The 27508-nt window shown below is 40.2% G+C and overlaps 1 protein-coding gene across 2 annotated transcripts in view; it reads right to left on the bottom strand.

Annotated features, from left to right (window-relative positions):
- Window positions 1-4566: 4566 nt before the first annotated feature.
- Window positions 4567-27508, bottom strand: part of March1 (membrane associated ring-CH-type finger 1) — an 889338-nt gene continuing 866396 nt past the window's right edge. For both annotated transcript variants that reach the window (XM_008847798.2, XM_008847797.2), the window contains 2 exons: window positions 19979-20126; window positions 4567-9485 (listed from right to left, as the gene is read on the bottom strand). In XM_008847798.2, the coding sequence (XP_008846020.1) occupies window positions 9187-9485; window positions 19979-20126 (447 nt within the window). In that variant the 3' untranslated portion in view covers window positions 4567-9186. The remainder of the gene's footprint in view (window positions 9486-19978; window positions 20127-27508) is intronic.

Below are 27508 nucleotides of genomic sequence, written 5' to 3'. Positions count from 1 at the left end.
GATAACTCATATTTTAATGTCACAAAAAAGGGTTAATTTAATTTATTAGTTTGTCCATAGAACTGAAGTACAGGCAAGTCTTTTAGTGGATGCAGTATAAGGGTGTTATTAAGAAAAGGGAAAAAGTTCTGTATACAGTTAGCTAGACATCAACCTTGATAACAGATTTTTAAAAATAAAAGTGTTAATAGCTTTTTTTACTTCTGAAAATAAATTTGTAGTTTATTTAAGTTCTAATTTATTTTCACTGATGTAACTTTAGTAATATAAAATTTTTAAAAAATATTTTATTATTTTTATTTGATGTGTATGAGTGTATTGCCTGCTTGTATGTGAGTGCATCTGTGTCGTGCAGTGCTGCAGAAGTCAGAAGAGGGCTTCAGATTCTCCTGGAACTGGACTTAAGGACAGTTTGTAGCCACCATGTGGGTGCTGGGAATTGAACCTAGGTCCTCTGCAAGAGCAGTCAGTGCTCTTAACCCCTGAGCCACAATTACACCATAATTTAATATCTTTTCAGTTGTTGGTAAGTCTCAGTCTCTGTCTCTGTCTCTCTCTTGTCTCTCTCTCATACAGATAAGAGCTCCTGCTAACTTACAGAAGTGATTTAGTGGCCTGACCTTCAAATCTTAGTTCCTGGTTTTCCTTGTGCTGTGAACACAGGAAGTATAACCAGCAAGCTACACTGCTGGGAACCAGGACAGACAATTGTTTGTTGAGTACACGAAGGCCTGGAATAATCAACATCATGCCACTCTTGGGAGTGTCAGAGTAGCCTAGGAGATGGCTTGTTTTTAAAGTGATGTCTTTTAATTCTTGTCTGTAGTACACTTCTTTCTGCAGTAACTTTTGCTGCGTGTACTAGACCCCTTTTAAGTCAGTAGCACATCTTTTCTTCCATAGTCCATGGCCGTGGAACAAAGTAAAGGTATTTACTCTGTGTGTGTGTTACCCATCTTTTTAAAGTATACAAGTACATAAAGTGGGCTACAGGCTGGACTGACTTGTCAGATTGCCAACTTCCATCCAAACGTACAATTTAGACTTCTACAGAGGTAGGCTTATGATACTTTCTAGTTCAGCTAACTCACATATGTGCTCTATGTGTTCTCTTTTCCAGATGGCTTAGTCACTTCCTTGTTTTACTGACAAAGGTGTCCCTTTGGGGCTCTGTTCACCTCAAATATGAACTTCTGTCTTATAAGAATCTGGCTGTGTGTTGCCTTGTGTCCTGAAAATTTAAGTGAGACTCAAAGTACAGACTGATTTATTTGATAGAGGAAATTCATATAGCTTCACATGAAGCCTATAGCATGACTTTTACTCTCTGCTTTTAGTCAGGTTTACAGTGAGAATTGACATCAAAGATGAGATAAATATTTGAGAAACATGTCAGTTGTAAGCAAGCACATTTGAAGTGGATGGAGCAAGTACAAATAAAAGAGCTACAATTGCAAAGAGATTAGCCATATTAAAGGGAACCCTAAGACTTTGCCCTGGGAAGATAGGAAAGGTACCTTGAGGGTAGACCCCTTCTGATCAAGGTTCCATGGTCTAAAACTCTGAACCCATTGGGTGAATTATTTGAAACTCATTTGAAAGGGGAGCTGAAGGGAGGTCCTGTTGGAAAAGGGCCACCTGAAGATGTTTTTCTGCACTCCTCCATACTGTCGCTCAGAGGTTGCTGCACCCTTTGTGCAAGGGAGGCAGTTACATCTCAAGCTGGTAGGATAACAGCCTTATCCATTTGATTGTTTTACAGGCAGGATGGCATCATGGAGGGTTATGCTAAGACTCTAGAAAACAGTTGATGAGGCCAAGCAGTGTGCCACAAGGTCAGATTCCTTGTAGGATGTTCTTCAGTGGGTTGGTGATGCTTACATTGCAGTGAAGACCTGTGTCAGAGGCTGCTGCACAGAGTGGTTGGTACTGGCTATGAGCAGCACACTGAAGGAAAGGAGCAGGCTACCCAGTCCATTGCTACCATGTACCCTGGAGGCCAGACAGAGCTGTGCTGGGCATCAGTCTTGCTTTGGTTAATCTTTCCTTCATAGCTTGCTGTTCCTTACTTTGCAATGGGGGTGTTTACTGTGTGTCATTGTATATTGGAAGTGTGTAACTTGTTTTTGATATTACACAGAATCACACCTAAGTTTGCCTTGATTCTCAAAACAAACTTGAGCAGTGTTGGGTCTGTTAAGACCATGGGGACTTTTGAAGTCTAAGTACGTTTTGCATTATGAAATGGCTTTGAGCCTTTGGGGGCCAAAGGCAGAATGCTATGGTTTGAATTTTTGTTTGTTATTTTATTTTGAGACCAAATCTCTCTGTAGCCCCAGCTGCTCTGAAACTCACTATATAGACTACGATGGCCTCCCTCCATCTCTCAGAGATCCAGAATTAAAGGCGGGTGCCACCACACCCAGCTATGGTTTGAACTTTAAATGTTCCTAAAGGCCCACACTTAGTAGTGCTATTTTGAAGGTGGTAGAGTGTTTAGGGGGCAGAGCCTGCCTGGCAGTTGTGATCACTAGGGTCAGTTCTTTGCAAGCTGTATCTGCCCCTGGATTCAGTCTAGCTCTGCTGTCCATGTGCTGCCATGGGAGAAATCTCACAAGGTTCTGCTGCATGAGCTATGACGAACTGAAATTGCTTTGAAACTGAGCTGGAATATGCCTTTCCTCCCTTAAATTGGTTCTATCAGGCGTTTGATTACAGCAACACAAAGGTAACTAATACAACTTGCAAAAATCAATCTGGGTAACACGTTTTCTTCATGCCTATTTCCATTCAGCAGAATGTTGCTAAAGAATACCAGTCAGAAGGCTTTTTGTGGGGCTGAAGATACGGCTCAGTGGTTAAGATTCTTGCAGATAATCTGGGTTTGGGTTCCCAGCACCCAGAGGGTGGCTAACAATTTTCTGAAACTCCAGTTCCAGAGTATCCAATGCCCTTTTCTGGCCAGAAAAGTCTTTAAAAGACTTTTCATGTGTCCATTTGTCTCATGTGGATTATCAGTTCTATATGCTGTTGACCTGTTCTTTGCCTAACTTTAATTATTACTTTTTCATTTTCTGTTTGAATACTGGTTTGCTGAACATTTATTGCCTCTTTGCACAGTAAGAAGCCACCATTTTATTCCTTTGATGTGACAAATGGTGTATCTTTTTCATTTCTCAGACAAGCAGATCCTGTTCTCTAGTGTTTTCTTAGAGTCCTTGATCCTGACAACTATTTCACATAATTTCTCATTAGAATTTTTCCTATAAACCTGTCCTTTGAATCCTGTAGTAAATTACATTCTCTAAACAATGTAACTTAGGAAACTGCATGCATATAATAGATATGTGCGTACACATGCCAGGTGTAAGGACACTTGAGTGCAGCTCTTCCTTGGGAAACCCACACCTATGTACTTGGAGGCTTCATTCTTTCACTTTTTAATAAATCCAACCCTGCTTCACATTGGCTTGTCCTGAAACCCTTTGTTGAAGCAGTGAATCTCACTTTTGCTAGGGTGGAAGTCTCTGAAAACAACAACCCAGGGTGCTGTAGGTGGCTGCGTGGGGAGGAACTGTGTCCCCATTCCTCTCACTCTTAGCAACGATAGAGCTAGGGGGCAGCCTTTTACTGACACCCTTCATTTGGTTAATGTATATATTTGTTCTTTTCTATAATGTCCCAAGTGTTACAGTTAACATTGGAAGCCCATTAAGAGAAAGTTATTTTTGAGACCCATTAAGAGAAAGCTGTTTCCTCTTGCTCAAGAATGGAATCTACCTCTGGCCTTGATGGAGAACTACTATTCCAAGGTACCCAAAACTAAGAATTAATCCACTTGGCCAGATCAATCACCTAGATACAGGACCATCTCTTTGGAAAGCCAATCTTCCTTAATCAAAATGGAAGGCATAACTATTCCTTTAATAGATCAGATAATGTACTTTTCCTTCCTAGAAAGTCTGCTCTTGATGTAGGTGATTCAGAGCCGTTATGTCATGAAGCTCTGTTAGGTCTCCCTGCCCTTCAGAGTCCTCACTCAGAAAGGTGTAACTTTTCCTTCTTCTTCTTTTCTGTCTCTGATACTGGCTTGAGTGTGGGCATGCTTGTTAGGGAAAGAGGAATTTACTGCTTGTCTGAATTTACTGCTTGAATTTACTTGTTTGAATTTACTGCTTGTAACCAATTAACTCAACTGGAGACACAGGCATCCGGAGCTAGGGGCAAGTGCTGCAGCCCCCGGAGCCTGACCTGTCTGATCTGTGTCGTGTCACGTAGGCATGTCTGCTTACACAAGATAACAGGGAAAGGTTGTGCCAGGCACATACCACCCATCCCTCCCTGAATGAGACACCTGAAGGGAGTTGTAACATTTTTCTTGTTTTGAAGTTACTGGTTTGTGAAATGCTTGCTTTGAAACTATTGGTTGTATAAGCGCAGGCTTTTGTGTAACGGTTGTGGGAGCCTATATAATCTTTACCTGAAATTCGCTCGGGGTCGATCACTCCAACCAGACCTGCATGTCTTGGAAGGACGGTCAGCCCCAGCTAGCTGGTTTAATAAAACTCTGCTTGATTTTTGCATCTCCATACTCGTGCATTTGTTCTCCTGAAGAGACCCACCAAGTCACGGACCCTAACATGCTCTCTCTACTACTTGGGACTTTCTCACTCCTCTGAGGACCTCCCTCCCCATCAGATGGCTGCTTGTCTGCATGTGTCTGATCTCCATTACTAAACATCAGTTTAACTTGAAGGGCACTGCTTTCCCGTCCTCTTCATCTCCTTTCCCCCTGAGATAAGGTTTCCGACTTGCTTGCACTGTTGATTTTCTCTTAAACACTAATCAAATCGTCCTGGAGCTTCCTTCCAAGTATGTTCAAAATTCTTCTGTTAACAAGACTAAGGAACACTGAAAAGGGACCCCAACTTCCCAAGTAATTGTGACAGTCCAGGTAGCACTCCCCAGATTTTCCCATAATAACACAAGGGTGATCAGTACACATTTGTCATAATTATGTTCAGACCCTGCTTAGAAACCCAGACCACTATCACATCTTAAATCAAGAATTTAAGGGCTTTGAATGTTAGAGATTCTTTGCAGAAATCCTAGTATAAGAGGCAAAAAGTAGGCAAACTGCAACCAAAATTTGGGAGCATTTGTTTAATATACAAAGTCTTTCACAGATAATTGTTTTCCTTAGTTTGTCTTAAGCACACATTATTCACAAACAGTAAATTGTTAATGAAAGACAATTAAGTCAAACTAAAGAAGTACAAATGCCCAATCTCGAAAATTACACACAGTTCAATTTTTTCTCCTTTGTTTCAGTGTTACATCTAATTTCAACATGGGCTTTCTTCAGAGGTGGGGCCACTGCAACCCAGATCACAGCATTTGCCTTCAGTTGTATTGATTTGTAAAATAGCACCATTGAATTGATTTAAGGAAAAAAGGTTTTCATCTTTCTTAATTAAAATAGAATCCTTGTAGAATTTTGTAACAAATGCAATAAGTTTTAAGTCCTTTACTGTGTTCCAAAATACTCATTGGCAAGGCAAGGCAAATTCTATGGCAGATGGAATAAATAACCTTCCCACCTCAAACCCCTCCACATTGTAATTTCTCTTAATGATGTCATTGTACTAATGAGCTAATTTTCAGTCGAAGAATAGATGTTTAAAGGGTTCCCAGGAACCTTTTGCAAAAGGAATACTATATAAAGATTGTCTGTGGGAGGGTGATCACCAGAAACAGTAACTCTTGAATAGACTTGATACTAGAACATTCTGAGAAAGACTCTATTTCCTCAAGGCTATATCCCAGATTATTGGAATTGCTTCTCTTTTATGATTTTTTTCCTCCTCATTTTTGTAGGTTTTTGTTATTATTGTTTATACTTAAGTTTCCCTGTCTTTGGGGCTTTACATTTAAAATGTTTTTATTTCATTCCTTTTCAATTGGATCTTTAATTGTATGTAATGAAAATGTCAGCTCTTAATAAAAAAGGTTAACATCTTAAACAGGTTCAATGTTTATGGTGTTGCTAATACCACACCTTAATGTCATGTTTATAAAAATCCAAAGTTTTAAAAAACTAAATCTCTTCTGCATTTCAGTACTTTGTTTCTGTTTCACTTTTTACATGAACAGGTAAGACATGCATGCCTCAAGGTATTGTTATTTTGTAAAGCACGTTTTCTCTTTGAGAGGTAAATCAGGCCACTAAAAACCAAACCCTTGTTTGAAAGGGCAGATGCATACCAAATGTGAAAAGAGGTTTTCAGTATTGGGCTTTTTCATTTATTTTTTTGAGGCTGGCCTTAAACTCAAACTCACCATGTAGCAGAGGATCACTTTGTTCTCTAACCCTATTACCCCCACCTCACAAGTGCTAGGATTACAGGGGAGCCCCACTGCATCCAGCTCCAACACTGGCTGTTATATGAATGATTATTTCACATTATTTGAATCATAAACACTAGTTTCAGGGAAGTTTTAATGAAATCTTTTCTGTAGTAGATTTTTAAAGCTCCAGTTTAGGGTTTTAAGAGGTTAAAAATATATATAGCAGAATAAATGTTGACTTTTTAGCTGCCAGGAGCTGGGTTTTGTATTCATTTGAAGAAAGGCAAAGTCTATATACGGTCACTTTAAGAATTTAGCTATCATTTAAAACACCATATTATCTTTTCTCATTAATGCAACAAGGTTTATATTTGCTTTTTATTTTAGTATGTTTTCTTAGTATTAGTGTACCCCTTGATAATTGAGGTTTTAGTTGATCCTCTCTGAAATAACTATGTACTTACCTATCTTGCTTGTAAAACAGAAATTCTGTGGTAATTAAAGTAAATATTCCCAGAACAAAAAAAAAAAAAGATAACTCAATATTACTTTGCACTGGCTAGGTTTTTTCTCCAGGAATATTTGTAAATAAAATTGCCATTGCTAAACCCCCGAAAACACAGATTAGTAAAAAAACTGGGGGAAATTAACAGAAAAACTGAACCAAGTATAATCCCTTGTATGGTGTGAAGGTTAAGCCATCCAAACCTTTGTTATTCAAATTTATCTTAAATCTTTCAGATGGAAACTCAGCAGGAGATTAATGCAAAGTTTATCAGATTTTTAAAAGTGTTACTTAAGCCCTTATTGGGGCTGAAGGTCTGGTCTAGTTTCATCACCTCCGTTTTGTTTTCTCTGCACATTTACTCATGTCCTTCCTACAAGGTTTAAGAAAGATAAGTTTTAAACCTATTGTTCCCTGACTGACTGAATACCTTAATATCTCTCTCAAATATATACATGAATATACATGTCACACACACACACACACACACACACGAGTTAACATTGTTTACTGGTTCTTTATTTCTAGGAATGGGACAATTAGGACTGTGTCAATCACTGAAAACATCACTCTGTCTTTCTTCTTGTGGAAAGGATATTTTTGTCCTTTCTCCTTTGATAATCCGTGAAGAGCAAACACTGATAATTACAAAGTGCATTGATGTGGTACCCAGGTTGTGCAATGCGATGCCTATACTTGGTCCTTATGGCCATCTCTGCCTTTTCACCACAGTAAATGACAGCTGACAAAATCCACTTTTAAAGATGTAGGTCATCTTTCTTTGATGGGTCACTATTTTAATAATCCTTTAGCTTCCTCCAATTTCATTCATACCAGTTTTCTCTGCCTGTGTAAAGACCCCAGTAATCAACTATTGCAGCTTAGCAACCTGTGGATTACTTACCACAGAATCTCTTGGATAGTTTTGTTTCTCAGCTGAGCAAGGGAAATATTGTCAACTTTTTAATCATAGAGTTGAGGTTCTTGTTTATGATGCTTATCTATTAAAATGACATGTCATAAGATTTTAGAACCTTAACACTTTAAACAACAAAAATGCTTAATTTTTATTGCCCTATCATAATTGCTTTATAAGTACCAAACAAGTTAATTTCATAACATTGCCTACAGACTCTGATCTCCCTATAGTTTTGTTTTCTTCCCCTTTTTGAGAAATGGTAGCTTTATCTAATTCAAACCAGAATACTTAATTTGATGACTTCAGTGCTTTGTAAAATCATAACCTTTAAATGATACATCAATACAAAAGAAGGAATTAACCTGCTGCTTTGAAATATTCAACTGTTAAAAGAAATAGAGGTTTGTCTCTAGTGCTAGGGCTATGTTGTCCAGTACACTTAATTAACATCCTGCCCAGTATACTTCAGTCAGATTCAATTGTGTTGGAAATATGTGCTGGATTTTGAAGACTCGGTTCCAAAAACTAAAGGTGTAAGCTGTTTTAATAATTGTTTCCACTGATGATGTGAGATAGCTTGTATATATAATGTTAAATAATTGAAATTAATCCTTTTTTTTTTTTTTTTACTTTTTCTATTGGGGCTAACTAGAAAAATTAAGGTTTTCATTTGTTGCTTATATTTGTAGCTTACGTTACATTTCTATTGCCCAGCACTGTGTAAGAGACCAGAAAAAATACAGGTTGCTTTCAACTCCTGTGGGAATTTAACAGAGCTAAATTAAACTCCAGAATTCCCTGAAAATCTTTTGTTCATGACTTAAACATAATTCCAAACATTTCTATCTTCAAATGTATATTGCATCCATTTAAAAACATGCATCTGTCAAAGTAACCAGACTTCACAATAGCCGAAAAAAATCAGCTGTCAAAGTGTAAAAAACACGGGTCCTCCACGTTTGCTTCCAGTACGACTTAAGGATGATGCAGACAATTTCAGGCTTAAGACCGAAGATGTTTGTTATTTCCGGTGGAGAGAGTTAACGTTACAAAACCCTAAAAGAAACACACATTGCAGTTGAAGTCTGTGTTCTTGAATTCCTTCCCCACTACTCTGAAGAATATCACGTGTCCATTAAATCTTGCGTCACTTACTAAAAGCACTCCTTGTATGGATCATTCTTTACTGTCCTAGAACTCGTTCCCTAGCAAACTTCCCTTTCCGTGTCCCACCGTGGGCTCTGCTTCATGCGTTCCCTTTGATGTTCTCTCCTCATTTCCTTTTTGAGCCAATTCAGCAAAAACAAGTCAGTAGGGCAAAGGAGAAGATAAGGAGGCCACCAGAGCTTTATCACTTCTGTCTGTAGTGGCCGAGGGCTGGAGAGATTCCTTTCTGTGACCTCTGCTAGTTCCATCAAACGGGTATGACTTCAGGCGGGGCGCCCTCTGCAGGCGGCACTGAGTTTGAGCCTGTCTGTGGCACAGGTACCGCCACAGCATCCTTGATGTCTGTGTTCACGTGACAGGAGAAGTTCTTCTCCAGCTTGTTGACAGTGTCTGGGCAATTTTGCACAAAGATCACACGGTTGTAGGCCTTCAGCCTGCGCCACAACTGAATGTAGACTTTACACTGTACGTACATGAAGACCAGACCGCCCGTGAAGCCAATGGCCACCACAACTAGTTTTGTCCAAAATGGCCATTCAAGGACACCTTTGAGATAAAAAGAGAAGGTGTTATCACAAAGTTCACTATCACAAAGTAAAAACATGAATACATTTCGTCTCTTTTCCCACCATAACCCCTTCAAAAGTGCATACCTGCTTCTTGAATTATTTTGTACCCTAAGATTAGACAAAAGGAACAGGGTCAATTTGTGGTCCTCCACACAATGAAACTGGGCATTTTCAACATGTCCAGAGTCCCCAGGAAAGACAATGTCACCCTTTTGTTCACAGAGCTGATGTTGCAAGTTAACTAAGTCAGGTGTGATGATTGTCCACTGCCGCAAAACAATGCAAGCTTAGTAACCCTGGGACATTTTTTTTTCATATTTTCTTTTAAATACCTGTTCTGTGTGTCATTTGGGAAGCTATTCTTTCTGAAATATGACTTCCCTGAATCTTTTATATGTAAGTATTTTTCTTTTAAAATGCTTTGCCTCTAACTCTTCCTTTGAAAGTGGGGAAAATACTCTCTGAACAAAAAGAATTTGTGCTATTGGCACACACACACACACAAAAAATCTCCCACTGCTGTTGATGCTGCATTGATTTATTGCACTGTTTGGCAGTGGTCACCTAAATGTATTTCTGCGTTTCTTCCAGTGATCTGAAACTTAGTTTTACAGTAGATTAAAAGTACGCAATAGAACTTACTAGACCCTTTATGGCTAGCAAAGAAGTTTCCTTCAACCACTTTATCATTTGATTGATTCATATTCTCAGCATTCTGAACATGTACTTGAGTCTAATGGGAAAATACTTAAAAATATCACTAGGAGAAATAGATAATAAGTCTATTATCAAAGATTCCATTCTAGAGCAGGAAGCACTGGGCCTGGATAGTTTTAATAGTGGATTCTACTAAATGAAATGCTTTCCCAACACTGTTCTGAAGAAAAGAAGCCTATTATAAATGAATACATCCTTATGGAACTGGTCTTCTGAGCCACGCTTCATCCATACTTTTATTCAAAATGCATCTACAGCATAGTTGGGAGCTACAGTTTCGCTTTGATCCCCAGGTCTAAGATATCTCATACACAGAATGTTATGTCACGTACTTCTCAACTCTCATGACTTCCAGTGATGATATGAATATGGATATACTGCTTCCATCACTCTGATATGCTAATTCAAGCACTCCCACATTCATCCACTGTCTCTGGTGGAGGGCAAAATGAGGTCCTGAGGGACAAATGTCAGGTGCCCAGGTCGCAAGTTCACCTTGTGAGTATGTGTGCATTATAAACAGCAGTTTGGGGGTGCAAGGGCAAGTAAAAACAGTCCAGATTCTGTCTATACTGTAAGTCATTCCTTCACCCAAAGTGTTAGCGAAAGCAGGTCCAGTCTCTGGCCAGTATCTCAAAGGAAGCAAAAGAGAGCAAAAGAATGACTATGAATATTAAATTAGGACAGGTCCTGGAAGTTGTCTTGACTGCCTAAGTCATTACTTGGGAGAACTAACTGGGATCTTAAGGCCTTAGACTCTTTAAAGGAACAGAGTAAATTGGTATCTTTACTTAACAGAAGACTGTTTTCTGTGAGGTTTGACAGAGTTTCACTCTGTAGCCCAGGAACTCACTTTGCATCGCAGGCTGGTGTTGAACTTGGGGAAATTCTCTTGCCTCAGCCTCTAGAGTGTTGGAATTATAGGTATGAACCACACCACTTGACTAGAAGATGTATGTGGTTCATACCTATAATCCCAACACTCTAGGTCCAAATGTGTGCACCGCCCCCCCCAACACACACAGAGGCCAGAGGAGTGCAATTTGTCTTTATACTCAATTTTTTTGCACTAGTGATTTTCTATGCTTTCTTCTGTGAAGAGGAGAGACTGTTCACAGTAAGGAAGGGCAGTGATAGAGAAGACAAGACTGGACATCTTGCTCCCAAATAACCCAGGAAATGCTTTGTGGTTTGTAATACATATTTACAGATATGCCCTGAATTTGGAAGTGCCACAAGTAAAAGGTTGTTTTCAGTTTGGAGGAAGACTTTGGAAAATACACCTTCAGCCAGTTCAATCCCCTGCTCATTTCTCTGAAGCACAGAATTCACTTCTATTGTTGCCTCTGAACTCAACATCTCTATGGGTTCACCGAGAAATTCTGCCAAGCTCTGTTTCCTGAATATTAATGGAAAACACTATATGGAAATTCTTCGACAAAAATTGGAAAAGAAAATCTTCTGTCTACTGTTATTTTCTGAAGAACTAGGAATCTTCTGTCACAATAAGTACAGTTGGTTCATTTGCATTCCATAATGCTAATTACACAAGAATGGGCTGTTAGGTCTCAGTCTCCATTTATGATTATTCAGTCCTTCCAGGCCTCCTTTTTATGACTGCATATAGGTGATGTGATGCTTAAGGGCTGGGACATTGGAATATGCCATGGCAAAGCAGTTGGCATGTTCTTAGATTTCCCAGAAAGGCTTAGGATGATCTGTCGTTTGTCCTTCAGTATGATGCTGAAAGTGTCACGGATTAGAATTAGAGGAATCAAAATGCTAAATTACTTATGCTTGGAGGTGCAGTGATGCCAGAACTACAGACATCAGCCGACGATTTATAAGACAGTGTGCAAACCCAATAGTCAAAGGAAAACATAGATGCCCCAGCTCATTCTAGGCTCTTGGGAATCTCAGCCATAGCTACCATAAGACTTGGATGGTGAATATAACTGCTCACTTATCTGTCTCCCTTCACCTGCTCAAAGCAAGCTCAGAGAGTCTATGGAGATGGCTTTCCTAATCACTGGTATTCATTACTGTGTCTGGGACACAGTGGACAAGTCAGTATGTAGAAGGAATGATAGAGTTTGTATGCCTTGTATCCAAGATTTCCCACTCTTTGTAGAATTTTCTTTGAAATACTTATTTCTTTCTCATTTTCTTATGGGTGGGTGCAATATTTCAGACCATGAATGTTCCTAATGAAATCAACACTCACCCCCCAAAAAAATGTTTGGAGTTGGGGATATAGCTCAGTTGGTAGAGTGTTTGCTGAGCATGTATAAAACCCTGAGTTGGATCATGAACACCACATAAACAGGATGTACTTGAGCGATCTGGAGGCAGAAGCAGGAGGCTCAGGAAAGTTCAAAGTCATCTTTGGCTACAGGGTAAGTTCCAGGCCAGCCTGGGCCACATGAGACTCTTAAAGAAAAAAACTTAATGATAATCAAGGATCAGTTTTCATATGTACAGATGTATAATCTTTATGCATTATTTCCAACTTTATATAGGCAGCTGGGAATGAGATCATTTTTACCTTTGGTATTCAGAGCTCTTAAATTAGGAAGATATTTGTGGAGAAGCAGGGTGTGTGACTTGCTACAGAACTATGCACTGGTGGTACAGCTCCCAGGACACATGGAAACCATGGTGATTCTCATAAAGGGAATCACTTGTGTATGTGTTCCAGTTGCATTTAAACCTTACTTCCCACATACACAACCCAGGGAAGTGTGGGCATCTGTATGTATTGTCAGTGTTTTAATCTTCCTCTGGCATTGTGAGTGCCAATCCTGAATTTACCTTTGAAGTTATTGGAGAAAAACTCCATAATTTAAAAAGCCAACATGTTTTAAAACCATCTTGAAAACCTTCAAAAATATTTGAAGAGGAACGAATTGTCCTTTCCAGCCAGAATTGAGGTTTAATATAAAACAGCAAAATCATTTGAACTATAGTTAACCGCATTGGAATGAAAAGCCCTTCATGTGCCTTAAAACAGTTGTTCTTTTAGATTAAACATACTCAGTGCCCCCAGAAAGCTCTCTCACCTCCTCTTTCTCTTTACCTATAACAAAAGTCATTAAATATATAGTACTTGAAACATTAACACTCTAAATTATTGTTGCTGACACTTTAATTGGGCAGCAATTGACCCTCCTGCCTTATCTAGACAAATGTTCTGGTATGTAATTTTCTTTGCTAAAAACAAAACACACAGATTAAAAACATTGGAACAGCCATTTGTACTATGGACTAAATACAAGGATTATGGATTTTCTTTTGAGACTTTAGAGCAGTTATATGTAAATATTGAGATCTCAAGTATAGGACCCAAGCCTAAATGTGAAATTCATTTATGGTTCATGGACACCCAGTACACACAGCCTGAAGGTATTTTATATGTATTTTGAGTTTGTCTTCATTTTGACTACAGCCTTTCCCATGAGTCATCATGTCAATGCTCAAAACAATTTGGATTTCAGGTTAGGGAGACTCAACCTACATTAAAGACACTGTAGGTGCAGACAATAAAGTTGCCCCAGAATCATTTAAATGTATACACCACAGAGACACACAGACAGGTTGACTTTGTTTTCATGACTGACTCCCTGTGAGCAGGACCTCTTCAGGCATCATGCCCCATTATGCAGAGAGCACTTGGCAATAGGGAAAGTTGAAAAGTTTGCTAGCTGTGGCTGATGCCAAGAGAGAAGAGCCCCAATGACAGACACTGGTCTAGACTGGTTGTGAGAAGGCATGGGTTCTAGTTGGGTCTTGATCCATGGCAGTTGAAGGCAGTCATCTCTCTGAAGCTCTGTTTTCTTGTTTGTGAAATAAGAAGGCTGGACTTCGTGCCTCCTGGAGATGTTTTATCTGACTCATTTTCAGGCATTGTGAACTTGATTTTGCATCAGGTGAATAGAAATGTGTTTAAATAAGTGGCATGCCTACATCATTCATAATTTCTTTACACAGAATTTTAAACTTGAATGCAAAAATTTTGTATTTTAACTTTAGAAGAAATTAAGGAAAGGATAGAGTATGTTGTTGCTTAATTTCTCCCACCAGAAAGGAGAAATCAGAGAGCATCAGCTCATACCCACCTTCCCCTACGCTTTGTGTTTTTCTGTTGCTGTGATTCAACACTGATCAAAAGTAACTTGGGGAGGATTTTCATTCCCAGGTCACAGTTCATTACTGAGGTTAGTTAGAGCAGGAACTGAAGCAAAGGCCAGGGAGGAATGCTGTTTACTGGCTTGCTTCCCCTGGCTTGCTCAGCTACCTTTCTGATGCAGCCCAGACCCACCCGTCTAGGGATGGCACTGCCCACAGTGGGCTAGGTCCTCCTACATCAATTAACAATCAAGAAAATACCCCACAGGCATGCCCACAGACCAATCCTATGGAGGGCGTGTCCTCCTCGGTCGAGGTTCCCTCTTCCCAGGTATGTCAAGCTGACAACCAAGATTATCCATCACGCTTTGTAACTCCCCATAATCTAAGCAACATCCCCAAATATTCCAGCTTATTAGTGAGATAATTTTTCCAAACATACAGTGTCTCTGCAGCTGTTAAGTGAGAGGTAGGTTTTCTCTTGTGACGTGGTGGTTTTAAAGGCTTTAAGCACTCCAGGTGCCTTCAGTCACATGATCTGTTGCATCTTGTATTCAAATCATTTGGACAAATCAAACTTCAAAGGGAAACTTAGAGATCGTTGGCTTAAATATAAGAAAATGAATGATCTACAGCTATATTATAAACTCACATAGAACCATCTGGTTTATCCAATTTGATTTAGAGGAAAATCAAAAAGAGGAAAAAAAAACCTGAGCCAGTAAAGATATCATAGCCTGTGTTCCAGTGGAGAGGGATTCTATTACCAAGGTAAATACATTTCCTGAGAAATAATATTTCTGAAAAGCAAATGCATTTGGAAGGAGCTAGTCAGTGGCTACAGCCCAATTTTAAAGCCACTGTTATTGGCTCAAAGCCTAATATACAAATTCCTTGACAAAAGTAGGGCATGCAGTTATTCCTTAAAGACTTAAGGAATTTATTTATGTTGCTATTTTTGAGGTATCTTTCTTATGAAAAGAGTTGTAACAGCCAGGGATGTCAGGGACAGAAGGTGAGACTTTATAAGACTGCCTCGAAGCCAACACTCAGGCTGGCAGCTAACAGGGCTTCGGCCCTCTTGGATACTGGAGATTTTATTACCTAAGGCAAGTCGGAACCTAATGGAAATTAGAAAGACCTAAGTTACTCTGCAGCTTAATCAAAGGCAGGAAACACTGAGATCAGTAAGGTCAGGGCAGTATCTATTCACAGAGAACTTTGTGGGTAGCAGGCACTGTTAATTCACATAGTTGACACTAAGAACCCAATGGGTAAGTGAACATTTTGCCTTCATTTTTAAGTGATGTATCAATTGGTCTTTGCTGTATAGAAAACCATACTGAACTCAGTGACTTAAAACAACAAACATTTATTTCAGTCTCAATTCTGCACTTCAGTTAGATTTTTTTTTTTCAGGCCTGAGCCAACTGGGCTGTTCTCTACAGACTTAACTGGACGTGTCTGCAGAGCACTGGCATACCGGCAGCGGCATAGTCAAGAATGGGTTAGCCAGAATGGCAGGTGCAGCCAAGCTGTGTGGGGATTTGTTAACGTTTTTAACCACCCAGCATGTTGGCTCTTCCTTCCTTCCATGGCAGTTGCAGTGTTTAAAAAAGCAGCAGTTCCAGCAAGGTGGCTTGGCAAGTCAAGTGCCTGCCTCCAAACCTGAGGATGTGAATTAGGTCCACAGGACCCACATGATAGAACTAGAGAACCAATTCCCACAATTTATCCATTGACCTCCACTAGTGCACTGTGGCACATGCGTGACCCTTCTCACAAATAAATAATAAATGTAAAAACATAAGTTTTTGAAAAGCAGCAAGAGAGATCAAGACCACCATGTGCAAGAACTCTTAAAGTCTCTAACTGTATCGTGTTTCTGCTCTTGCCCAAAGCAATCACATGGCCTAGCGGAGCTGATAATGGGATGGAATACTCAAGGTATGGTAACAGGGAAGCATGACCCGAATGGGCACTATTATTGCAATAAGCTACTACAGATGAGGAAACTGAGATCAAAGAGTAACAGATAATAGAACAAATACTTCAAGGAAGTAAAATCATGACCTGAGTAATAAAAGCAGATAAAAAGATGGAGATAACTAATTCTTAGGAATAAGTATGGATCGTACACAGAAAACCCACCTTTGAAAAGTTATCCCTAACCAGGGAAATCCTGTTAGGGTTTGGCTTCAGAGAAATTGGATAAAAGTCTGAATCATTTGCAGATTGGGGCATTCTTAGCCAAAAAGCTCCTGGGGGTGAGGATGAGGAGGCAGGAACAGGAAGAGATGGGAGCCACTTTAGCTGTAGTGGTCCTGTCTACACATAACTCTCCAGTGCAGGCTGCTGAGTGGGAAATGCCAAAGAACAACCTCAGTCCATTTCCCCTGACCCAACTTCCACAGAGAATGGGATGAAGAAGACAGTGGGGAGAGGGGAGTGAACCAGCAATGTAGGAGTTTTACTGTTTTTCATTCATTTTTACCTTTTCCTTATATTCTTCACAAATGGCCATTTTTAGCCTAGACACCCTCAATGTCTCCCACCAGATGACTAGACACTCACAGAAGTAAGTTGGACTCTCTTGGAGAAACTGCAGGTTTTGTGGTGTTACAGAAACTGCAGAGGCAATTTGAACATGCAAGCCAGGTAGAAGTCCACTGTGGGGTAAGTGCCAGATGCTATGGAAACACATTAGAGCCGTGGCTTTCAAATTTTAGCATCAGAACCACCTACAGCCTTGTAAAACAGATCCCATGTACATCGATCTAGGGGAGTGGGAGGCTACGATGTGCATTTCTAACAAATGGCCGGAGGCAACAATGCTGCTGGCCCTGGACCTGTATTTTGAACTAAGTTTCCGTGGAATTAGAGTTAGGGAGGTGTTTGAGAATAGTTTCCTCCTACTCTGTATGTGTAGTCTGCAAGGGAATCTGGGAAGAATTGTCTTACAATAGAGGAGAGAGCTGAGCAAATATCCAGAAGTAGATTGGAGGGGTAGAATGGATGCTTGATCTGATGGGTAACAATCGTGGCTAAGTGGGGACAGGATTTATTCAGATTAATGGTTTTATATTTTGTGGTACTTAATGAACATGGGTTAAAAGTGGGTAAAGCCTGGGAAAGTCTAGCTAAGAGGCTTTTACGCTCTTGTTTTATAAAAGTGTAGTTTGTACATGAATATTGTCAGTGGGCAAGAGTCTAGGCATATAAAGCAGAATACATAGGATTTGGTGATTAAGGGCAAAGAGAGAAGTTGATGGCAGAGAAGGGAGGGAGGGGGAGGGGGAGAGAGAGAGAGAGAGAGAGAGAGAGAGAGAGGGAGAGAGAGAGAAAGAGAGAGAGAGAGAGAGGAGAGAGAGAAAAACCGAAAGATTGGCAGCTGGGTGTTAGGGATGCCTTTTTTGAAGCACTGTGTTGCACATGTAGGATGACTGTGCGTGGACACATTGAGCTTGGGGTTCCCGGAAGAACTTCAAACGGAGGCTTTCAGGGGGTAGGCAGACACAAAGTTGGGACTGTATCATGAGCCATATGTAAAATTGGGTTATCAGCATGTAGACAGCAACTAAAGGCTTAAGAATAAATGGGGTGGAGGCTGGAGTTTGAATGGGGAGGCATTAAAATGGAACAGATGTGTGTTTTTTGAGTTCTGGAGAGATTTGAGTAGCTAAAGTTGAGACAGTTGTATTCATTTTAGGAGAAGCAACTACAACGGACAGGTCTTAGCGTCTGAGAATTACAGCTGACTAAATACATGAGGACTTTAAAAATTTCCCATGGATGTCTCATAGGGGCGTAACACGAATGAAACGAGGGGCTGCTTCTTGTTACCCCTAGGAGAGTGCCCTCTCCTTCACTTGTAGCCTGAGAAGACCCCTGTAGCTCTCCACTAGCGGGCCAAGTCAGGGTGGCCACTGGGGGGGGGGGGGCATGGCTAACTTTCTTCTGCAATGCATGGTTCTCCAGCAGGGGGCGCCACGTGGCCAACTGCTAAAAGGAAATCTTGTGGCCGTTGGTCACCAGATCTGCCCTGCCTCACCAGCAATACATTTGACTACCAGGGCGTGCACTGGGTGACAGTTAGACAGGGTTGCCGCTGCTTTTCCGTCTACACGTGACTGCAGCATCCCGGACACTTTTTCCACTGTTACTTGGTATGTGGATTTTTTTTTTTAATTGTTTATTTTTTATTTTTATTTTTTGTTTTTGTTCTTTTTGAGACGGGGTCTCCCTGTAGCCCCAGCTGGCCTGGAACTCACTACGTAGACCAGGCTGGCCTTGAACTCACCGAGATCCTCCTGCCTCTGCCTCTCTAGCGCTGGGATTAAAGTCGTGCACCACCACACCCGGCTTTGGAATTTTTTTAAGCCAGGAGGGGACAGCTTATTTAATCCCGATATAATATGACACATTATAAGCAAGAATCTCAGTAAAATGCATAATAGCACCCATATAAATGATATGGTAGCTTCATATAAATGATATATAAATGAGTCAATAACTGGACAAATAAAAAAAATTGAAACAGTGAAAAAAAATCCCATTCTGCTTACTTTTTGAGTAGGTTTGACTTGGGGTTTTGATTCCTTCAGAAAAGGACAGCAGGATCTACAACTCTGTCCCTCTTCCACTCTCCTCCTTCCCCCTCTTTTAAATTACATAAGCAATCCTAGCTCAAATCCTACCTGTCCTCCCTTGAAGGGGTGTGGGTTTAGAGCGCGCTCATATTGTGTGCACTGCTGCCCCCAAATGGACAGTCCTGGGAATGAACCAAACAGAAAGCAGGCTGACTTAAAATTCTGTTTTTCTCCTTCACTTTATCTTTTCTTTTTATTTCTTTACTTTTCTTCTCGGGGAGGGCATGGCAACACTTTTCGTAACACTAGAGTCTAACAACGCTACAATCTGAACAGTTTCTCTTTAAAATTCACCAGTTCCACGGGCGCTGTGGGATTACTGCTCGCTGTTTGCACTCTGAAGCTCTTCGAGTCAGATCATCAGAAGTGAGTATAAATGATACTTAAAGCCGTCGTATTTCCTGTTTTCTGCTGCTCTCTGAAATGGTCTATCCACTTTAAATGTTCTGAAATGAACTCACTTTATTTTAATGAACTCACAAATCAAAGCATAACAAGTAGATTAAGGTAGGCATTGAAATATCCATTTTAAATGTAAGAATATATTTTAGGAATATGTTTCTTTGCAGCTTGGCTGCTGTCAGTCACAAACTGAGTGTGGCTAAAATTTTAAACTGTGGTGGTAACCTACTGTATCAAATTTTCAAGTTCAAGAGAGCTGACACTTTTTCTACCATAATGTCATCCTATGGATTCAAAGAAGCAAGAGTAGGGTGAATTAAATAAAAATTTACAATTGCTTTTCAGCAACTGGCATTTTCGTATCAGGCAGAGCCTGATGCTTACTGAGCCCCTGAGAAGTCTGGAGTGACTGATGACATTGACCTAATGCATCCCACATCTCAATTTGAGGCCCTAAGTACTGGCTTTTGCTCAGATGTCCCACCTGCAAGCTTAAATTGCTGGTATAGCCTCCCTGTCCACCCTCAGTGGAACTCGAGAATCCCAGAGAAGGAGAAGGCCCAGGATGGGCTCTTACCATTGTCGTTGCCTTGCTTGATTTCCTCTGCCGTCCGATCTATCAAAACATACAAAGACCACACCACACAGGTGATGGCGATGACGTGGAACGTGACAGAACAGAAGATCTTCCTCCTCTCACTTGTGGTCATCTGTAGCTTTTCCCACTGAAAACAGAAAAGAATGACTCAAAACAGAGTTTGTAACTAGAAAATTTTGCTTTAATTTTTAGGGTTTTGGAGATGACTCCTGGGTACGGGAATTTGGATTCCTGCCTTGGTTTTTTCCTCTTTGCTGCCTGGCTGTCATAATTATCAGAAAGAGTATCTATAGTCATCTTGGAATTGAAGAGGACTCGGCTCCAGTTAGCAGCAGCTAGCCTTTGGGGATCCTGTTGATGGCAAGGAAGATAAAGCCTTGACTCATCAAAGCATTACTTCTCAGGTCTGTGCTAGTTACTGTCACATGTGATTCATGTGAAGATAGAATCAGATGCTTCCTAGAGTCCCTTCTGGTCTGAGAGTTGAGACTTTGCCATTTGATTTGCAAGTGAGTGATGCTGACCAAACATATTACAGATCTAACAGTGTTCTTTGTAAACACCACCCCGCATCTTCTTACTTTCCTTATAGGGGGTTCATAAGGACAATTAAAAATTTCTATTTTTCCCTGTACTATTTTTCCCCCTAAAATTACCTTACATATTATTCCAAGTATAGCCCTGAAGGAAGGACTGTTAATGACCTGGGTAGGAAATAAGCAGAGCCCTCACTAAAGACTGTAGCTTGAACTACATGTCACTGACTTGAGAAGGTGTTACTTTGGTCTTTAGCAAATTTAACATTATTTCTGTGAAAGACTGATTGTAAGATCTTATTTTGGCTGTGATTTGTTCTAATGTCAATCTGAATACCATATAAATAAAAGAATAATGTCATTTGGCAATAGCATTTTGTAATTCCATAAATATTCCTCAAACTACTCCAATACCTAATATCACAAAATTTAAAAAGACTGGGCAGAAAAGTAGTTTTTCCATGCCCAGAGATCTGAAGTATTCCAGGGCAGGAGATTACTGTCAGTTAAACAACAACAACAAAAAATTAAACCCAATCCACTTCAACTGTAAAACCGACTTTTTTAAAAAAATGGACTTCTTATACCTAAAGAGCAGTTTGATGAAATGAATGAAACAACAATGTTTGAAATCAACAAGTCTCCAAAATATACCAGTGGCATGGATAGGGACAGACCACATCATTTGTAAAAACTCCAGTGCCAGACAGGAGAAGCTCAGAAGCTATCGCTTGCAAGTGACTTTGGGAGTGAGAAGAGAAACATTCAGGAGAGTGTAAGAAGACCGCTCGTCTTTCCCACTTCATAAATCCTCACAGGAAAGACTGAGAAAGTCACCGCCCTGGGGAGAGCGAACGCAGTGCCACAGCACCCTCTGCCGCACAAAAATCTTATTACATGTCTCCGTGGCCACCGCAGCAATCCAGGGGATTGATTGATTGTTTCTACATATTATCTACTTAGGTTTGTGGGAAAAAAGAATCAATAAAGCTTGCAGGTTTCCATAGTGACGAATAAGTGAAGGAAGTACGCATAAAAATCTTATTTTAACAAGCATGATATGAAAGTGCTAATACTAAAGATTTGCGATGTTGAAATTCAGTAGCTTGGCTCATTAAAGACTTTTTGATAAAGTGAAAAACTGAAAATTCACATAGCACTCGTCTCTCCTGCTCAACTGTAAAAGCAATGTGTGACTTATGCCAGAGTACCAGGTGTGTGATGTAACCGTTGCTGGGACGCTAGCAGAGCCGCTGTGTGCTCCAGACCTTGGCCTCAGACCTATGAACATCCTCACCAGGCCCTTGCTCGGCATGCAAATCACCAAACTCCACCGCTTGTTGTTTGATGCTTTAATTTTAAAAATTACATATACACATAGTGTGTATATATGGTGCATGTACATATATATGTGTATATGCATATATACATACATATAGCACGTGTGTGTGCGCAGGAGTGTCACAGCACGCATGTGGAGGTCAAAGGATAACTTGCTGGAGTCCATTTTCTCCATCCATACCATGTAGGACCCAGGGATAAAACTCACTCATCAGCCTTGGCAGCAAGCACCTTTACCTACTGATACTTGCTGGATCTTGGTTGATATTTTAGACAGGGTCTTGCTATGTGGCCCAGGCTATCCTTGAATTCATGATCCTTCTGCTTTGGTCTCTTTAGTGCCGGGGTGACAGAAGGGTGTTTTCATGCCTGGCTCTTTATAGCTCTTTACACTGCTGTGTTTCCTCTCCACCCCTCACCAGTCTTCAAATTCTCCTCTCTACCTTTGAAATGGATCATCAGCTAAGGTTGGCAAAACCAGTCCCACAAAGCCTCAAGATTCCCTGTATGGTCTCAGACTTTGTTTCTAGGCTTCACAACACTTGGTCTTTGGGACTTGTTTTACTATTCTTCGTCTTTGCTCTCTTGCTGAAACCCCAAACAACCACTACCACAACACAATATAAAAAAGAATTCTTTTATGCCCTCAGAGACATACAAGTGGATGTTTTGCTGAAAAGATTTATGAATTACACTATAAATGGATGCAAACATTTTTCCTGTGAAATTTTCCATTTACACCAGCTAAATAAAATTACACCACAATGTCAGATTTTCTCATTTAAATTGCTTATGTTTGTTTTTTGCCATAAAAGAAAATTTGAAGATAATGCCTAGTGAAAATATTTAAACTCTTTGTTGCATTGTTGAATCTAATGAAGAACAAAAGAGATTTATTTACATGACATAGAAATATATAAGGTAAGAATTTCTTTGCCAAGTCACAAATTCTCTCTCTCTCTCTCTTCATCCCTCCTTCCCTTTTTTTCTTCCTAGTTCTCCCCTCTATATCTTCCAGGTTTCCTAATAGGACCCAGAATTTTCAGGAAATCTATAGACAAATAAAGCAATCCGTAGTGGTCTTTGGTAGAACTGTGTTTTATGCACAGCCTGGCCCAGGAGGTTCCAGCCAGCTGGCTCTGTAGACTTTTGCTGTCACCATATTTGCGCAGCATAAATGCAAAGCCACATTTTAGCTCTTTAAATTTGTCTGGCCTTTTTTGTCATATTATTGTGGGGTTTGCCACATACAAGCAAAATAATATCTAGAACAGCGGGCCTAAAGGCATTGCATCATCTAGACACTTCAGCCAATAGGCAATGGGAGCATCGTTAAAGGTTCTATGACTTGACACATTGGAGAAGTTTCTCCATTTCTGTGGAGCAGTGGTTCTGAAAACTGTTGCCCCATATTGGCTTGGGAACATGTTATCAATCAAGCCAATGTTTTGTGCCCCACATCAAACTTACTGAACTGGAAATGTTTGGAAGCAAGGATCTCGTAATATGAATTTTAAAAATATTTATTTTTCATAAAATAATATTGTTAGCCTTAGCCTTTAATGGCTGCGCTATCCCTCCAGCCCCCCCAAATATTTATTTTTTAGCAAGTGTGTGAACAAGTGCCAAACCATGCACGTGGAGGTCAGAGGCTAACTTGTAGGAGTTGGTACTCTCCTCCTATGTGGGTTCTGGGAATAGAACTCAGATCCTCAGACATGGTGGCAAGCATCTTTACCCCCTCATCTGTCTTGTTGGCGCTAATCTAAGTTTAGCAGGGGATTATGATGCAAGTTAAAGTTTGAGACTGTCCCCTTAATGAGTGACCTCTGCAAAGCAGCAGAGTGGTCGGGTGGAGGCTCCTCTGGAAGCAGCACTTGTCACTCCCTGTCACAAACGAATTACTAGCCAGGGGAAGGTAATGAGTGGACAGGATAATTTGACTATTATGTATAATATAATTAAGTTCACTAATCACTAAATGAAGCAGTTTCATTTTTAATTTTGCCTTTCAAATTAGCATTGAAGAAACAGGGAAGCTTATTAAAAATCGAATTGTGTTAGTTAATCAAATGAATATAGACTCTGAATGTTTCCAAACAATAACTCTTGAGATGAAAATTCATATCTATGCCCATAGCCAATCATCTCCCTCCTATCCATGTACTTAAGAACACTAGAATAGAAAGCTAACATTTTGAGATCTTTAATAGTGAAATTTCTACAAGCTTGATGGTCGCTAGGAAACAGGAAGGCCAAGGTGGGATACTGACTAAGGATAGGTGGTTAAGGCCACTGATTAGTTGAGGCAGTTACTGTCACATACAAGTTAGAAAATATACCTGATGTGAACTTGACCCTCATCAGAATTCCAAATAAATATCTGCATGATTCCCTGGCTTTCTCACTAAGAGTTAAACCTTTAGATGTTCTATCTAGGAATGCCCCATGAATCTACTGTAATTTCCTAATACTTCCCTCCACACTTTTCTTCCACTTTGTGTCCACCATTGACAGTTGTTTGGCATCTTTGCAGATGGGCCAATGTGAAGGGACATATGTGAAGGGACTGTGTGTGTGTGTGTGTGTGTGTGTGTGTGTGTGTGTGTGTGTTGAATAGTTATTCTTTTCCTTTTGATAACAGGGACAAGAGGAAAGAATTTTGTAACACAGCATTGCAAGGAAACACACCCAAAGAAATTTTAAATGGAAATAACAGAAACGGTCCACATGTCCAGAAGGACCTGTGACATCTCCAATCAAAACAGAAACAATGCATTGCCATTTGGGGACCGTTTATACATGGCTTAACCTGGAACCAGAGGAAGTAATTATTGAAGTAGAAGTTAGGGTGAAGAAAATACTGTGAGCAATTGGCCACCTTGCTGAAAAGTGACCGACAATGAAAATTGCTCAGTTCTGGGAGTCTTCATAATTAGTAGTTTTCAATGTTGTCTGTTGTGGTATTTCATTTTGATTGTCACCTCAATGGGACTTAGAATCACCATGAAAACCAATCTCAGGGCATGTCTGTGAGGGATTATTTAGATTGAGTTAACCGATATGGGAAGATTCACCCTAAAAGTGGGCAGTACCACACCGTGGGCTGGGGTTCCAGACAGAATAAAAAGTACAGCATTCCTGGTTTACTGCTTCATGAGTGTGGACACAGTGTGATCAGCCACTTCCTCCTCCTACTTCCTGTAACTTCACTGCCGTGATGGATCGTGTCCCCTGGAACTGTGAGCTAGAATAAATCCTTCCTTCGTTGAGTTAATTTTGTCAGATATTTTTGTTCCAATAATGAGACAAGTAACTGATACAGCTGTGTAACAATCATCTGGAGGGAGATACTTCCCAGGTTTTGCTGAATCCATCACTGAGAAGCAAGCACTGTAGTTTAGCAGTGTTCTCTTAGCCAAGGCATACTCACTAAAAACGAGGGTTCTGGGGTCAAACTCTAGGTCCGTCACTAAGTGCTTCATGACCTACCAGAGTTGCTGTAATTCTCTGTTTTTACACTTTCTTACATTTAAAGTGCTGAGAAGAATAGCCTACTTTACTGGGTAGAGCTGAAGTGATTTGATGCTTGTAAATGCAGTGTTAGCAATTTGAAAAGAATTTGGTAAGCATTTATCAATTGTCGTAACTTGAAACTAGTAGCATTGCACCCAAATAGACTTCAACTATCCTCACCCGGACCATTAACATGCCAAGTTGATGCCATTGATCATCTCTGAGGAATGAAGATAGGATCCAACCACACAGAATTAAGACAGTTCCTCCCACTCTAGTTTTCAACAATGAGTAGATTTTTTTTTTATGAAAATCAAATAGCAATGTAATATGGTTTGTTTTTGTTAACTACAGGAACAATAGAGTGTAAATAAGAAAGTAAATAAGTAAGTTACTTTCTATAGAGCAGGTTGAATCATCTAAATGATTATGTAAGGGTGGGTTTCTTTTTGATGTTAGGAGTGAAAAGTATATCACAGGTTATTATAAATGCTCTATTTCATACTTGCCTTTCATGGAAGTTAAAGAAGACTCAATTATTCCAAGGCTGGAGATATGGCTCAGTGGTAGAGTGCTTGCCCAGCATATATAAGGCCCTAAGTTCAAGTCACACACACACACACACACACACACACACACACACACACACACACACACCCCAAGGTATATTAACATGCCATGTTTGTGACAAGCGTTTGTCTTCACGTGAAGAGCAGAACCCGGGCAGTAGTCTACCGGATTAAACATTCCAAAACAGATCTTGAAAAGCTGTCCCATCTACCTCAGCCATCACAAGCCTGTGCAGCTACAGAACGCCTAAATAACAGCAAATGCTCCTCTTCTCAAACAGTAAGTAACTTGGATTTTTGTACACGAATCTCTTTAATGTTAGCTTTTCAAAAATGTTTGAAACCAATAGAATAATATTTTACCAAGAGTTTATGTTGCTGCAGTGACTTGACTTCTGCAGAGATGCCAAATGCAACTTGGAAGAAACTCCAAGCATGGCTGAAATACCATTTTAAAGATCTAGGACAAGGGGGTGCCTCGTCAAAGCAAGAGCAGCAAGCATGTGCCACACCCCTAGGTTTCACTAGTCTACAGTATGAGGGCTCTGTTGCTGAGAATGACCACTCAGCAGTGCTGCTGGACACATGGTGTACTCTGCTATTTATTGCAGGGAGAAGTGTCAACTGCCAGATGAGAACCTGTCTAAATGCAGAGATACTGGTAGAGTCAGAGACCAAGAGAGCGTAGAAGGTGTTAGAAAGAGCAAGGACAGCAGGGAAAACTGGGGAAGGATCAGGAGGTCTGGGATTATGAGTGAGCACAGGGTCAGACGCTTTCATAGTCATGAGGACTGGCAGGAAGGCACAGGCTGGGAGAGCCATGGGGGCCAAAGTGACTGAGATTCCAGACTCCGAGGTTGACAGAGAGAAGAGCTTTGCCCATCCTGGGGCAAGCAACATACCCATCTCACATCTCAGTTCCCTCTTTGTTAAAACTGGGGAAACAATGAACTTTCTTTTTGTTTGTGGTGTTGGGGCTCAAACCTAGGATCTCCCACCTGCCAGGCAAGTACTACTGCCCAGCTATCTCCCCAGATCTGCAGTGCTGTTTGTTGTGGGTGAGGTTGTGGCTAGAATTATGTACTATGTACATATAATGAGCACATCATAAATCAGAAAGTAAGCCAGGGAATCTTAGCTGATTTGTGAGTCAAAATTACATACGATTCACAGGCCTTTTATTGGGCCCATAGCAGGCTTTGAAAAGTTGTAATTATTCTTTGAATTCCTTTCATTGTAGCTTGTGTCCCCCACCGTCTATTTGGTTTATATCCAACCCACTTTGCTAATTTAAAATCACGTCTTCCACACCTGTGGACAACTAAATTTGTGAACTTTCAAGTGACTGGAGAGCCTTTGTTAGCATTTTGTATTCAGGCAACTTTATCTAAAATTTCCTGAACAATATATGTGCCAATTATATATGCATACATATATAAATGTGCATAAGTCTGACAAAGTCTGATAAACTTTGATTATCAAAACAAAGTTTCCTATAATCTTTTTTCTCTTTTCTGCCAAGGTTTGTTTTATTATTTATTTATTTA

Source organism: Nannospalax galili, unplaced genomic scaffold (assembly GCF_000622305.1).
Source record: "Nannospalax galili isolate Female #2095 unplaced genomic scaffold, S.galili_v1.0 scaffold283, whole genome shotgun sequence".
Taxonomy (NCBI): domain Eukaryota; kingdom Metazoa; phylum Chordata; class Mammalia; order Rodentia; family Spalacidae; genus Nannospalax; species Nannospalax galili.
This window is presented reverse-complemented; position numbering and strand designations above follow the sequence as displayed.